Source organism: Microplitis demolitor, chromosome 5 (assembly GCF_026212275.2).
Source record: "Microplitis demolitor isolate Queensland-Clemson2020A chromosome 5, iyMicDemo2.1a, whole genome shotgun sequence".
Taxonomy (NCBI): Eukaryota; Metazoa; Arthropoda; class Insecta; order Hymenoptera; family Braconidae; genus Microplitis; species Microplitis demolitor.
The window spans coordinates 3,216,234-3,232,811 of record NC_068549.1 but is presented as its reverse complement, the minus strand read 5'-3'; the positions used below and the strand labels follow the sequence as shown (position 1 = coordinate 3,232,811).

Below are 16,578 nucleotides of genomic sequence, written 5' to 3'. Positions count from 1 at the left end.
AATAAACTATTTATTCGAGTTAAATAGTACTGAGTCCTAAATAAAAGTAGTAGGTTTTTTTTTATTCCATTTATTTATTTTCTTCATTGGCGTCTTTTTTATATCTTTTGGAGACCAGCATCTTACCAATGACTAACCTCGAGTCAAGTGGCAGCAGAAAAATCAGATGGCTGTAAATCGTTGTTGGAGAAACAACCTGGTGAAAGAGGATGCTTTACTACTTTTATACTGTCTTAGACTTGGGTAAAACACCGCGACGACCACGGTACTTTATCTCGGATTTTTTATTTCTCTATTTGTTTTTCTATTTTTTTTTTTTTTTTTTTTATGGAGATATTTATTTTTTTATTTCTTTAAGGAGGTAAGTAAAGTTGCTCGTATTTTATATGTTACTCGATACAACTTCCGTTTTTATTATTTTTACTAGAAATGTTAAACACGTGACGCGATATGGACATGCAGTAAATTCATATCATTATTTTGTTTTCATAAAAAAATCATGAAAACATGCAGTATTATTTTCATGAAAATATAATTAGAATGAAATTATTAATACTGCTACAACGGTTTGTTTTTTTTTTTTTTGAATTCGATTACTTCAAGACTGTTCTCAAAAAAATTTGTTTAAAATTTATAGTTCATGAAATTTAAATTAGTTTCAAATAACCGCGAAAAATTGTAAAATAAACTTCCGAAGTCTACAAGGATTCAAAAAATAACATTTTAAAATGATATATTATTTGAAATTTTTGTCTTGAGAAAACATTTTTTTTGCACTGTCTATGTAATTTTATGAAAAGCAACCCGTAACTTTTTATGTAGGGAATAACTGCACATTTTCATATATTATGATGTCTTCTGATAGGAAAAACCCAATAGAGACCCGTGAAAATATTTTTTAACTGGCGGCATGAGGTAGATAGAGGCGAAAGACCTTGTCTATATCTTTTTATGAAAAGTAACTTTTTTTCTCAGATTTTTCATGATAATATCAGACTTCAGATATCCATAGAATAGTTAAACGTAAAAAAGCAGAAAAGCTATAGCTGCATCTTAATCGATAAAGACAGAAGGATAGGATTATAAGGGTGAGCTTTCATAGTTTGGGTTACATTAATTCTAGTGGTAGTAGTTGTTGTCGGTACTAGGTAGAAAATATATAGTATATAGTAGTCGTTAAGTCTAGTCTGTAGTCTTCGTTAGGGTGTTATCGGCGATAATAGCTCAAACCCTCGGGAGAGTACGGTCAAACTAATTAATTCAATACAATCTACAACCTGCAATCTTACCTCACCGAACAAATAAATAAACAATTGTTAATCTTGATACCCGTAAAGCTCCATCGATCCTTAATTATTTATGGTTATTCAGATTCAATCGCATTAGAATATATATTTTATCCAACTTTTATAAAGCGGGCCTATAAAATTTTGTGTTTCATCTATATGTCTCATGCTTTTGTATTTACCTTTGTTCGAGATTAACTTTATTCAGATTAAATGAGCTAAGCGCAAAACCTTTTTGGTGTAATCACTGTATTGTGACGCTAGAGCATTGGGCTTTGAGATTTAAAGTAAATACAGATGAACATGCTAAGGATAATGGATTGTTGCGTATAATACTAATTCTCTATTTTTCTCTCTTACAAAACGTACTGGAGGAATAAATTTAATCAGTAAGTGACCAAAACCTGATTCATTAACAATTAAATTGAAATCTGCTACGAGCTTAATTTTATAAAATCAATTCAAGAGATACTGTTTTATATGTAATATTATATAATTTGTCTAAATGATAATTGATTATTTATTTCTATAGAATATTTGAAATATCATACTTTAATCTACGACCATCTTGGTATTACCGACCGGTCTCATTTTACCGAATGAAAAAAAGAGTTTATATTGGGGACGATAGTCAATGACTAGGAGGTTTATGGAGACTATACCTCATCGCGAGCGGTTTCAAAAACAGACTTGTTCAGATGAGTCGTAGGTACGGCATCGGTATCAAATTCAAAATTTTGGTTTCGAATCGGTTGTGGACATAAGGTTATAACTACATAAACAGTCTGCCCTAATACAGTAATCTATTACCGACCAGTAATTGGTTCTTTATGGTGACACGTTATTCACTTTTGACTTACAAAAGAAAAGATTTCAATAGATTTTAATAGAAAAGTAATGAACAATAGAGACGACAAAGCAGTGGAAATGGGAAAATAACCGTCTGGGACTTATTAAATTGGAAATTTCTAGTAACAAAAAAAAATAATGATCATTATTTATTATTATTATTTTCTTTTAATTTAAGGTTAATATATAATTAAATTTGAATTAACGTTCGAATGTCACTGTGTCGTTACTCTTTAGAAAAAAGATTAAAGTTTAAGTCACTTGCTTTCTCTTTGCTCTCTAATTAAATTTTCTTAATGAAAATAAATCAACCGGTATTGATTCTCCGAGTGCTTAATTGAAAAAAATAATAAATAAATAAGTGAGAAAATTTCTTTTTTTTTTTTTTTTTTTTTTTCAAATTTCGATTTAATGAAAGAAGCAATTTTACTAATTGCAAGATAAAGCTTATTGTGTTAACAAAATCCAATAAATTTTATTTCATTTATCGATTGCCGAGCAAATAAATTGGTCTACTGCAAATAAAATTTAAATAACTGGTCAAATATTTTAAAAAAATTTTTTTAATTACTTATTCATAAATCAATTACTTTTATGTTAGTGATGGTTTCAATATTTGTTAAATTAATCCTGCATGTTGATAGGAGAGTTACAATTTTGAATTTAACTTTAATTTAATGATATACATTATTACCTTGCTTTGAATCATCAATAATTTGATCCATATGCCTTTTAAAATAATTGCGATTTAAATAACAAATGATTAATTATTTGCCCTTCGGCGATTCAATATATTATATTAATTAAGCGAGCTTTTGTAACAATCGCATATTCAGGTAAACTAAAATATAAATTAATATATTTTATATAATGACCCGTATGCAAAAAGTATATATCCGGGATATATACGGGCAAAATTGAATATATGTATCATATATACGACATATATTCAGATTTGCCCGAATATATCCCGGATATATATTTGTTGCGTACTAGTAGAAAAACAAAAATGTATAAGGCAACATCCGCGAGAAAAAATTCGTTCAAAAGATTCCAAAAAAGCTCAACATATAAAACCTAAATTTGAGACACAGTAGAACTTCTTCAACTTTTTAAAATTTTTTTAAATTTTAACCGTAAAATATATATATAATTTAGAATTTCAAGTGGATAAATTTTGAGAAATGAAAACGTTTTTAAACCATAATTCTGAAAACGTATACTTACGACCTTTTTCGTTCCAATGTAGAGATTTGAGATTAGAAATTTTTGAACTTTTTCTGAAGGAGTAGAAAATAAAACAAAAATGCGTTTTGAAAATCTCGTTTCAAAAACGTTGTTATCAGGCTTAAAATTCGCCCACGTTTTAAAATATCAACCATATTTTCTACAGCTAAAATCCTTCAAGTGCGAAAAAAGGTGAATTTAAAATTCTAAGCTGTCTCAAATTCAAAAGTTCTATATATATTACCTTTTTTAAATCTTTCTAAAAAAAAATTTCTTTCACACAAGCAGTTACTAATGTAATTTTTGTCAATTTATTTAATTGATGTCTTGATAATTTGTGTCAAGAGCAGACATATTGGCATTTATAAAGAAAAGACAAATAGCAAATGTACATATTGATTTAAAATTGTATGCTTTGTTTTTTACTACTAACTATTACATGGTTTCAGTATCAGCAATGAAACTACTGGGGTTCTATTTCGGTTGAAGATGACATGGATCCAATAAAAATAAAGCCGATTCGTGTATTACTTTCTTCGCTTATATAACAGACACGTTTACACTCGACAACTCTGATAAGAAATTCAATATTTATTATTTTATTTCAATCCGCAATCTTTCACATTATTTTTTTACTAGCCCTATTACTCAATTATGATCGATAAATAATGAATATATAAAGTGAAGAGAAGGCATTAGAGTGCAAGATTGATATTAAGCAATTTTATGCAAACTAATCGCGTTTAAGTCAAATTTCTCACAAGAAGATATAGAGCATTAGAGATATTCAGAGAGTGGAATAGATCGGTAGAACCTCATTAAAGTCTGTCGAGTCCGGACCGATGTACTTTCCGTAGAACTATATGATGTCATCCGGTTATAATTCAAGTGTATTAAGATATATAGAGAGCGAAGTCTTGGGTACTGAACTACGTGCAATCTCAATCGAAATGAGCAAGTCGCCCTCGTGCTTCAGATACGTGACGATGAATCGACAAATTTTCCCACAAATCTACCTAGATTTATATATATCAGACGACAGCGAAATGGGGACGCTAAGAAAATCATGCAGTTCTTTGAACTTTAATATGTCAAATATTTCTATTTTCACCTGTATGTTAAGAAAAAAATCAATTTTCTTTCTTTGACAATGTGATGTACACAGAAAAAAAAGATTTCATGGCTTAAAAAATTTTTACTTGCCCCAAAAAACTTTTTGCATTATAAATTTTTGTCTTCAATTCATAGTTCGAAATTGATCTTGCACCAAAAAATCCTTTTTTCTATGTATTAATAAAAATAAAAGTAAAAAATCAGTTTTTTTTAAATTTCTACAATAAAATTAAACAAGTACTTCCAAGTGTAAATTTGAATACGAAATATTGTTTACATTAAAATTTTGAAAAAATATATAATTTTCGAGCAGTTGAAATCACTCAAAAATAATTTTAAAATTAATAAATTACAACTGTAAATAATTTTTTAGAAACAAAAAATTTTTTGAACCAAAATTTTTCAGTACTTTGATTTTCCTGACTCTACTCTTTATACCTCCATGTATATAAATATATAAATATATAAAATACAAACTCTACATTTTTTTTTTAATAATCAAATTTGTCTACGAGTTTGATAAATTCTCTTTGTTACTAATAAATGTAAATATTCATTTCTTTAGTACGTGAATATTTATTTTTATCATTTTACATCCTCTTACATATTGTCGTGTTGAAAGTACTGTTCTAAAGTCGTTTGTATTATATAGTGGTTTATTATGCACTCGGTTTCTTGGATATTAAAGGAAGTACATAGAAAAAATATGAAAAAATATACAGCTTCTTTTAAACAGAACAACTTCTATTAAATATTTACATGGAAAGAGTAAATAAAAAAATTTATTTTTTACTTCTTTCAAATGGTTATGAAAATAACAAATTTGCAATGATTACATACGATTATTATCAGTTAACATATGTAATCAGACATGAAATTATATTATTTCTGCCCGAATAAGTACAAAAACTTATTTTGATTTACTATATGAAAGATACGTTATTTTGCGCGTCCATCAAATGTTATTTGTAAATAGATGATTTTATGAATGCAGTTTAAAAAATTCAGCAATTATGACTGACGAAATTCGAATCATGAAAACCAAAACAAAAGCTATAGAGTATAATAGGTTAGTTAACTAAAAATAAATTTGCATTGTTTGAAATTCCAAGCGCGAAATGTTTTTATAAAAAACAATACTTCACAATATTGTTCAATGGAAATTGAATCTCTTTTTGTGAAGGTAATGAATCGAATATTTGCTTGTTAAAAATTTGGTATCCATATATTTTTTTTTATACGTTGTAATACAATACAATATTGTTTCAAATGATTGGTCACGACCATAGAGTACAGAAGAAAAAAAATTTGGTTGAAAATTTTTAGCGCTATAAAATTGACGGTCAACTAAATTTGAAATAAGTTAATAATTTTGAACTTTTTTGAATCCTTCAAACTTTCAAAAGTAAACAAATTTAATTGAATAGATTTCTGTTGAATTTTTAGCACATGTATTATATATGCATAAAAAGTGCCAAAGAAATTTGAACAGCAATCATTGAAAAAAATCTTTCACGATATAAATTTTCTTATAAATTAACAAATGATCGTTCTATGGAACTTTAATGAATACACCTTTTCTAATGAAAATATACTCATTAAGTTATATTGCCAATGTATAAAAAAAAGAATGATAAAATAAGGGAACAAAGTTACAAGCCCGAGAAATTGAAGGATAAATGTAAAGATACATAATAGTATTAATGGTGAATTGGCGTGATAGAAAGTGAATTGCCCATAAAAATAAAATCTCAATGTGCAATTAGGGAATGAAAATCCCTCAATAGGATATTCAATTTTTTTTTTTACGTCCTATCCTGTTCTGTTCTATTTTTCATCATCTTTCAACCTTTTTCTCATTTATCTCATTCAAAAATACCTACGAGGTTTTATATATAGAGACAAAAAAAGAGATTTATATTTATAATCCTCAATGCTTTTAAACTCTCAAGCTCAAACATTATATTTTTCAAAAATTATCGTTTTTTTCATTTATTTTATCTTTTTTTTTAAATCTCATTAAAGTTACCCGATCATTTATTTTTATATATAAATTTTTTTTACAATGCATTTTAATAAAAATAATGCTGAAAGTAACAAAATAACAAATTTTACATTTCCGTTATTTATTCAACGTCATTTTTGTTTTTTTTTTTTTTATTATTATTGATAATGCCAGCATTCATTATTTGGATTTTAGTCGGTAAATAAATTATAGCCCTCATTATTCTCGGAGCTTTAATTCCCAATATGTAAATATTATTCTGTCATTAAAACATACGCATAATTATTTTAAAAAATATGTGTTGTTCGTATTACCCGTAAATACAATTCCTGTGGAACATATTAATTTATTAACGGCATTGTAAACACCCACAATGACCTATAATGAATATTATATTTACTTTACAAACAAATATGGAATATATTTTATGCAAATGTGAATAAACTGAGTATAAAAAAATAAAAATTAATAATTCATAACGAATATTCAATAAATATGAGTATTTAACTTTGACATGAACTTCAATTATTCATCTTAGTTTCAATAAAATTACTACCCCAAACATTATCGTGAATATAAAATTACGAATTTTTTTCAAAATTAAAAATTAAAAACTTTTCTAAGCTACGTTACCGTAAAAATAAAATTTAAAACAAAAATGTATTTTTCAAATGACAAAAATAAAAAAATTTAAAGCGAGTAAAATTCTAATTAAAGGTACATGCAGTTTTTTGTGCATCCGAATAAATTTTTTACAATGAGCATAAAAAAAAATTTAGGGCACATCGAGACAATCCAATCAATTTACTGTACTTTATTTAAGTATAGTGAGATGTAATAGTCAATAAAATTGAAATCGATATTTCGTTGAAAAAATTTAATAGTAAAATCTATTATGCTCACATTGAAAAGTTGCACTTACGGATAAGTAGAAAGAATGATCGGATTTTCACTCTCGCTTAAAAAAAAATATATTTTTTTATTTTTTCCAATTTTCATTCCTCTTATGAACGGAATATTTCAACACTTGATGTGATTTAATTTTTTTTTTCTCTCTATGGTCATTTTTTTTTTTTTTTTTTTTTTATCACATTAGATTATTTCTCTTTTTTTTTCACCCGATGTAAAAAAGTTAGTTCCATAAAAGTTCCTAACAGTGAACTTGCAAATTTGAGACAATACTGAATTTTGAGTTGATTATTTTTGAAACTTTAAAAAAATTCACAAAGAGAAAAATTTCCAATCCACAGATCTCGTTTTTGGAAAGTTCTTATAAAAGTCGAAAAATGTATCTAAGAAGTACTGTTCAAAAATTGTTTTACTCTTGAATATCTGCAAATTCCCAAAAATAATTAACTCAAAGTCCAGAATTATCTCAAATTTCGAAGTTTATGGTTATGAGCTTTTTTGAAACATTTTGAAAAGGAATTTTTTCTACACGGGACATCATTGGAAATAGAAGGACTCAAAAGATAGAATAATATATATATTTGATGAATAAGAGATCGAAATCTAAAAATTACGAATAAAAGATAAAGGAAAAAAAAATTACAAGAAAGAAAATAAATACAAATTCTAATGAATTAGAAACGACTAATTAAATTCATGCAATTTTTCACAAACGTCAGATTTGAATTTAACCCTTAGGCATGTCTGTGTCTGTATAAATGTATGTGTATATTAATGCAAAAGTATAAAAGGTAGGGGTCAAGGGTTGAAAAGGGTAAAGTATCACGTCCAACAATGTGTCCTGTGGTAAACCAATATTGTTTTATATATACATATATAGTTGTACTACAACTTGAGACTGTAAATTACTTCATTTAATATTTTTCCATCTCGACGTTGGAAACAAATGAATAAAACCACTATGATTTATTTTATAAAAAAATTTTTACCCTTTATAAAAAAAACACAGTTGTTATGAATTTTTTTTTACCGTAGATTGAAAAACTAAATAATTTAATTCCATGTATGAAGCTAAGGATAAACTTAAACAAAGGACTCTAATAATAAGTATATAAATTTTTTGTATGTTTTTTATGATTATTTACTCAAAATTAATTTTTATGGTGAATTTCAAATGAAATATAATTTCGATTAATCGAAATCCTGATTATGAGTTTTTTAAGAGTTCCCGAGTTTAAAAAAATCCGGATTTAAGCTTCAAAGTTCTCAATGAGGTTTTTGAAGATCAATTTATAATTTGAAGATTGACAACAGTATAAAGAGTTATCCGAGTTTAGCCTTCAAACTAGTAGTTACGACCCATTTTACCACTTTGAAGACTAAACTGGAATAACATAGTCTAGATTAGAGCCTCAAAATACTCAAAATATACAGGAATAATTTTATTCACATTTGAACCTCAAAAGTATCATTTTACGTATTCTCTCCCCTCCCTTTTCTATCTAAAATTTTTGAAAGTCCGAAGTGTAACTTTTCATTCGTTAAGTACTTTGGGGTTTTACTTATAATTTAAAATCGATAAATTATTCGCATTTAGACCTTATAGCTCTCATTGAAGATTTTGAGTACTGGAGTTACTTTTTAGGCGGCAAATAAAACATCAAAGGAATTGAGGCTTTTGAGGACTAAACTAGAATTTTTTTTTTGACTCGTGTCGTAACACTGGATGATTATAATACTCATTTTAATTGCTCAATTATCAAGTATACTTTAAAAATTTGTAAACAATCTTATCTGTATTTAGCGAAGATAATAAAATACAAATAAACTGAAAACAGTATAGCCTTTCATTCATAAATTGAAAAAAAAAAAATCACAAGTCCACATAAATTATATATTACGTATGAAATTATTAAGTATACACGACAAATGGCCTTGTGCGTTGACCAAGGAAAATACTTTATCGAAATCATCTTCGTTTAATTCAAAGAATATTTTAAATATTAAGCATAACTGAAAGTGTTGATAGTGTAAAAAAAATTGCTAGTTTATGTATATTAACCTTGATATACTTTCTAATTTATCTACTTATCACATAATTTTCCAACTTTCATTGGAAAAATACTTGTGCTAAATTGACGTTATGCAACAGTTCAATTATCTTATCGTGATAGTTAAACATCAATTAAATTAAGAACTTTATGTGAGTGTTAATTTTTTATTAATTTTAATGTAATAACTGTGTATCTAAATTTTTTACGTTTAAAATTTATTTCATGAATTATTTTTTTGACTAATTATTTATCTGTTTCGTTACATATATATACATACTCATGTGTGTGTGTGTATGCGTGTGTATGTATGCCCTTGATGTCTGCAATTATACTGACTCAAAGTCTTACACATTTTATAGACAGGTTTTAAAATATAATGATGCAATTCAGGTCAACCGAGACTAAAAAAAATTGAGTATGAATCATTTTTTATTATTTTTATTATTAATGGATATGATCTACTGTTTATTTTGATGAAATCGAATATTTAACAAAAAAAAAAAAATGTGACAAAATTATTTCCGAGTCAGTAATTTGTATTTAATGAAAGCACGTGACCTAAACATTTTTTCAAATATTCATTTTTTTTTTTTTTGTTATGCTGATTATAAAATTTGGGAAAAACTTTTCTCAAGTTCAAAGAATTCCAAAAGATTTTCAAATCATTAAAATTACATGTTAGGGTAAAAGCTTGTATAAGATCCTTATAATACATTTTTAATGCTTCAAAAAGTTAAAAAACCTAATGAATATTTAAAAGTATGCCTTTGATCCTGGTACTCAACTAAGAAATTTTTTGTTTCGAATTCGTAGTCTATATTTTAAACAAAAAATATGTCGGGTTATGTTCTAAATAATTAAAAAAAGTGTTCAACAATTGATACAACTAAGCATATAATCTATAGATCGACTAACATTTAACAAATTTTTATGTAACTAAATTCCGTTTAATTTATATTGAAATTATCTGCTGCGACTGTAATTAAAATACAGATATTAAAAAATATATTGTGATCTCAAAAGTCCTTGACATTTAAATTAATTCGTACTAAAATAAAATATTAATATGTGAGCTCGATTTAGTCAGCAGTCTATGAATAAATAAATGCATTAAAGTAATCGATGATATTTAAATATTAAATAATTTAACATTAAAAGCGCTGGGAAATTTATTTTTGCGGAATAAATAAAATTTTTTGTGGTTATTTATAAAAAAATTTTTTTTTTATTTTTTACGCAATAAATAATTAGGAATAGTAAAAAATTATTAAAATTCCAGTATAGTAATTAAAAAAAAAAAATTTAATTTCAAGTTAAAAAGTCATATCATCATGACTAGTAATTTTTTTTTTAAATTATTGTAAATTAATTTTTAATTGACGTTATCGTTATTTCCTCAGTTATTATCTTCTTTCAGCATACGTTAAATTATTTTATAATTGCCAATAATTACCAATAAATTTATGTGAATAAATTCATTTTCAAAAATTAAGAAAAAAATTTATTTAGTCAATAATTGAACGAAAAATTTTGATCTTTTTTAAAATTTAAAATCAATTGATTTATTGATAAAATTCATTCATTTTATGAAAACCGTCGGACAAAAGGAATAATTCGAAAAAAAAAAAAAAACGGTATCTGTAAAAGATCACACTAATTTATCTAACAATTAACTTTTCAAAGTTTTAATTGAATACATATGATATTCAATTAATTATTGACTTAAATTTTCTTAATCGTTATCACTCATGTTTGACAAATAATAGCAATAAATAATAATGACGTTGATTTTTATCATAACTGATAACGTTTGCAATATATATCAACGACAGCAATTAAGCGTGAGTTTGCGAATATTACTGTAGTTAATATTATGATTGAATCGGTTGTTACAATCACAAATTATAGTTACTTTAGTTTGTCATGACACGCAAAGCTGTACAATATTCTCAATCTGCAATTGCTGAGAAAAAAAATGATAAGCAGTAGAAGAGGAATTACTCTGTTGAGTATAAATAAAAGACCGTGCGCTATTCATCCAACTTTTAATGATAAGTCTACTCTGCAACTGGTTACGTGTATATATAAAATATTTATTATATATTTTTTAAATTGTGAGTGAATTTATTATTCTCAATAACTAATTTTTTTTTATTGTTATTTTTTGTTATTAAAAAAAAAAGTTGTGTAGTAAATTTTAGAAAGTGTATTTTTATATTTTTTAACACGTTCACTTTGATAAACTATGAGAATTAAATGATAATAAATATGAGTTGAAAAAAAATTCTGTAAAAATTTAAAAATTTATAAAATAATTTTTTAATAAAAGTAACTTTTCAATTAGTGGCTATTTTAATTATTATTATTATTTTTTTCATAACTGTCAGAAGTGTTTGTTTCAATAGAAACTGTCGTTAATTAGTACTCTGTAAAAAATTTACAGTGACCGCGAGTTGAATCTGCAGTGAATGCGTAGCAGATATTTTTTTTTTATTTATTTCTCTCGGAGCGAAATTCACTTGGGGGAGGGGTTATTTTTATATTAAAATTCCGGATCGAATTGTAAATTAAAATAAATTCCACATTCACTCCCAATTTTTTACAGTGTAGTAATTACTGAATTAATGAATGAAATTTCGGTGATAATTAATTTTTTTTATTTTAAAAATAACTTTTAGGTCAGTTTATTTGAATAAATAAATAATGTCACAGCCAGCGTGGTTATCAGCACCGTTTATTGAAAAAGCATTACGCCGGTCTGAAAATGACGATTCTATTTGTATAATTGATTGTTTCGTTAAGCCGGCAACGAATAAAGGTGACAATTACACAAGTGACATGCATCGCGTTACTGTTGAGTACCGACATAATCAAGGCGCTAAAGCCGTCACGGAAAAAATAACTATTATCATAAAAGTCGCTCCTACTGCTGAAGGTGTTCATAAAGAATTAGTAAGTACATATTGTGAAAATTTTCTAAAAAATTTTAATTGTTTACTATTTGTTACTAATGTATGTATAAATTTATAAACTTTTATTCAACTCCCGAGTAAAAAAAAGTTTTAAATGAGTCCTCAAAAGCCTCAATTCCTTTGATGTTTTATTTGCCGTCAAAAAAGTAACTCTAATTTAGTACTCAAAATTCTCAATGAAAACTATGAGGTCTAAATGCGAATAATTTATCGATTTTAAATTATAAGTAAGACCTCAAAGTACTCAACGAATGAAAAGTTACACTTCGGACTTTCAAAAATTTTAGATAGAAAAGGGAGGGGAGAGAATACGTAGAATGATACTTTTGAGGTTCAAATGTGAATAAAATTATTCCTGTATATTTGGAGTATTTTGAGGCTCTAATCTAGATTATGTTATTCCAGTTTAGTCTTCAAAGTGGTAAAATGGGTCGTAACTACTACTTTGAAGGCTCAACTCGGATAACTCTTTATACTGTTGTCAATCTTCAAATTATAAATTGATCTTCAAAAACCTCATTGAGAACTTTGAAGCTTAAATCCGGATTTTTTTAAACTCGGGAACTCTTAAAAAACTCATAATCAGGATTTCGATTAATCGAAATTATATTCCATTTGAAATTCACCATAAAAATTAATTTTAAGTAAATAATCATAAAATCATAAATGTCAATTTTCAAATTATAAATTGATCCTCAAAAATCTTATTGAGAACTTTGAGACTCAAATCCGAATTTGTTTTGATTAACTCGGGCTGTCATTAATCTTATTTGTAAAATATTCATGAATGTAACTAATGATGACTGTCTAATTTTCCCTAAATTAACTAATTATTGACTTACTAGTTTTTTTGAATAAAAATATGTCGTAGAATTTGATATAAAATGTTGATAAAAAAAATCTACATACATTGGGAATGAATTTTTAAAAAATATATTTTTTAATATAAAGATTGCACAGGCTGGTCTTTTTGGTGTCGAGATAAAAATGATGACAACGACTTTGAAAGAAATGGAATTGGCATTAAAAGATAAAAAATTAGGTGGCAGGTGTCTTTATACACAAGACGAAGATCCTCCACTTTTGATTATTGAAGATTTGGCGCCACTTGGTTTCCGTATGGCCGATCGTCAAGCTGGTCTTGATTTACAGCATTGTATACTCGCGCTTCGCGGTTTAGCTAAATTTCATGCTAGTTCTGTTGCAGTTTATGAAAAGGTATGTATGGATAATATAAAATGTCTACGTCCTTTTTATGAGCCATGTATTCTTTATAACCCGGTTTATCATAAAATTCAACTCAAATTTATTCATTGTAAATTCAAAATACCAGCTATTGAATAGATTATCTTTTAGATTGATAACTGAAATAAAAGTAAATAAAGTCACGACGGACTTCGATGATTTTTTATTTATCGATACTACGAATTAGGTGACTAAGCATAGCCACATAAAATTTGTATGTAAATCGATTGGTGGGTCGTTTATTGTTCACATGCAAGAAAGAAAACAAGAAATATTACAGTTTCATAGAAACGCGGCAATTTGAATTGAAAATGAAACATTTGAAAAAATTCTAAGATTTAGTTTCGAATAATAATTTTATAAGATACTATATAGTTTTCTGCATTGTCTTAAAATTTAATGTACTGACTAAACTTTTAGAGAAAAATCCTGAAATCTTTATTTGAAACTTTCATTTTTCTAGTTTTCTTATTTTCATGCATGATTTCGATCTTGCTAGGATTTTTTTTCAACTATCAAACTAATGACTGATTTGATATGAAAAAAAAACTACTTTCCTTTTCGAAGATTCTAGTGAATATTAACAAGTAACAAGTATTTGGACTTGAAATATCACAAACTTGTGAAAAATAATTTCAAAATAGATTTACAAAATTTTAAATCTTAAAAAATGGTTTTAATACATTTTGAATGAATATAGACGCCAAAGTACAAAACAACGTATGTGAGAGGTATATTCAATATTGACAACCCCCCAGACATGATAAGGTTTTTCACAAGTGGAATGAAGTCTCTAGCAAAAGCCGTCAGATCGTGGCCAGAACTCGGTAACACATATGCCGAGAAACTGGAAAAATTAGCGGATGTTGCATATCATCGAGCATCCGAGTCACGTATTCCCGACGAAACCGAATTCAATGTTATTAACCACGGAGACTTCTGGGTTAACAACATGTTATTCAAATACGACGACGCTGGGAAAGTTATAGACCATATATTTGTAAGTATTCATTATCAATATTCACACTTTATCAATAATCAGTGAATAAAATATCTAGTAATCGTTATCTATTATCAATAAATCAACAAAATAATTAATTTAATAATAAGTAAATAAATAGAGTCAGTATTTACATTTTTTTATTAAATAATAATGTTCAAAAAATATAAAAATTTTTTGAACATTAAATTTCATGACAAGACTCAACTTGGAAATTTTATTCATCTCTAAAAGAGTATCCGGTATAGAAGTAAAAACGGAAAACCCACTTGAAGTAGTACGCACGTGATCTACTCTAAAAACTGGAGTCTAGAGAGACTAGAGACTAGAGAAAATTCAATGCTATATATCTATATATATATCTATATGTATATATATATAGTATTGAGTTTTCTCTAGCTGTGCTTTCGACGTAACGTGGCTTTACGAGAGTCATGCTACGTGAATAATGCAATGAATCCCATCGTGGTGGAAAGGATTCGATTCCACAGATACAGAACTATAGAACTGACTACAATGTGCTTTTACTTCTACACCTTTAGTGTGCACTAAAAATGTAAAGACGATAAAAATAAAAATTTTTATTTTTTTAGTTACTCCGGAAAATCCAAACTTACGTTTTACCTGTCCCACCTTCAACACTCTTACTAAGTCAACACTCATTCTTCACTCGTTTACATCATCTCGAACCCAACTCAGCTACTTTATACGATTCTTACGACTTCCTAAACACAAGTATTTTAAACCACCAGACTGTTTTTTGCTACCGACACACTTTTTTAACACTTTTTCAAATTTACTCTCTGCCACTTGGCACTCATTAATGATTCAGTTCTACTTCTTCTCGGTACTCTATACTGATAGATTTAAACTTTGCGCTTGAAAAAGTAAAAAGATAAGATTAAATTGAAGCAAACCAAGACAAAGACGTGATTTTAATACTAAATATTTATAACAATAAATAAATTCAAAGTAATTTAAAAATAGAAAATTTTGAGAAGCATATTTTTTCTTGTTGTCGACCACTGTTGGACACTGTCGACCAAATGTGAAACAAGTTGAGTCGTCAAAAAATTATTATGCTGCACTATAATCATTATTCTGAGCCTTTAAGACTTTTTATATTCTACTATAATTCCTTATTTCGACCGATAACATTCATCGCAATTTATCAATAAGTTTTAAATGAATAATATTTTTTGTAGTAAGCATAATAATTTTTAGGCAACTGAACTTCCTGTTTCAAGTTCTCCGTGATAAAAATTATAAATTTTAGGTCGATTTTCAACTATGTGTCTATGGTTCACCAGCAGTTGATTTAGCTTACTTCTTCAACACAAGCCCATCTGAAGAAGTACTTCTAAAGCATACAGACAATTTAATTGAAGAATACGCTAAGGTCCTATCTGAAACAATGAAAAAACTCGGATGCAAAAGAGCACCACCTAGTATAGAGAGTTTGAAAAAATCATTAGCCAAAAGAGATGTTTATGGTTTTGTAGCAGCTTGTACAATTCTTCCTATTGTTCTCATAGACAAAAGTCAAGCACAGAATATTGAAGAAATAATGGGGCAAGACGATGCGGAATTTAATAACAAAGCTTATGAAAATCCGTTGTACAAAAAAACAATGCTGAGAAGATTGCCAGAGTGGAATGCCACGGGAATGCTCGATGTGTAATTAAGTATTTTATTTATTGTAGATTGTAGATATTTATCATTGAATAAATCGCATTAATAAATTAACTCCAAAATTTTATTATTGAAATTTAGAAATTTTCAATAGTCTAGAATTAATAGAAAAGTATGTAGAAGAGGGTTAGTCATAATTTGTAAATTAAATGTCGGAAAATAAAAAATTATGTTTGGAAATTAAAATAATTGATCTCAAATTTAAAAAATATATATAAATTATGAA

At 26.9% G+C, this 16,578-nt stretch overlaps 2 protein-coding genes across 6 annotated transcripts in view; one reads left to right on the top strand and one right to left on the bottom strand.

Annotated features, from left to right (window-relative positions):
- Positions 1 to 16,578, bottom strand: part of LOC103578229 (lachesin) — a 178,381-nt gene that overhangs the window by 141,402 nt on the left and 20,401 nt on the right. The window lies entirely within an intron of this gene.
- Positions 11,484 to 16,502, top strand: LOC103577110 (uncharacterized). Of its 3 annotated transcripts, none has more exons than XM_008557612.3 (5): positions 11,484 to 11,521; positions 12,122 to 12,395; positions 13,367 to 13,633; positions 14,361 to 14,660; positions 15,937 to 16,502. In XM_008557612.3, the coding sequence occupies exons 2-5, from the start codon at positions 12,147 to 12,149 to the stop codon at positions 16,339 to 16,341; spliced, it is 1,221 nt and encodes a 406-aa protein (XP_008555834.1). In that variant the 5' UTR covers positions 11,484 to 11,521; positions 12,122 to 12,146; the 3' UTR covers positions 16,342 to 16,502. The 3 variants fall into 3 exon arrangements, with proteins under 3 accessions (XP_008555834.1, XP_008555835.1, NP_001401728.1); XM_008557613.1 differs by having other exon boundaries at positions 11,501 to 11,557; positions 13,376 to 13,633; NM_001414799.1 differs by having other exon boundaries at positions 11,501 to 11,557.

What these genes read in the sequence shown, in the direction of transcription:
- LOC103577110 (XM_008557612.3), top strand. Translation starts at nt 12,147, where the DNA reads ATGTCACAGCCAGCGTGGTTATCAGCACCGTTTATTGAAAAAGCATTA. An exon ending in CTGTTGCAGTTTATGAAAAG is followed by an intron (nt 13,634 to 14,360) that starts GTATGTATGGAT and finishes GAATGAATATAG; the next exon opens with ACGCCAAAGTACAAAACAAC. An exon ending in AAGTTATAGACCATATATTT is followed by an intron (nt 14,661 to 15,936) that starts GTAAGTATTCAT and finishes TATAAATTTTAG; the next exon opens with GTCGATTTTCAACTATGTGT.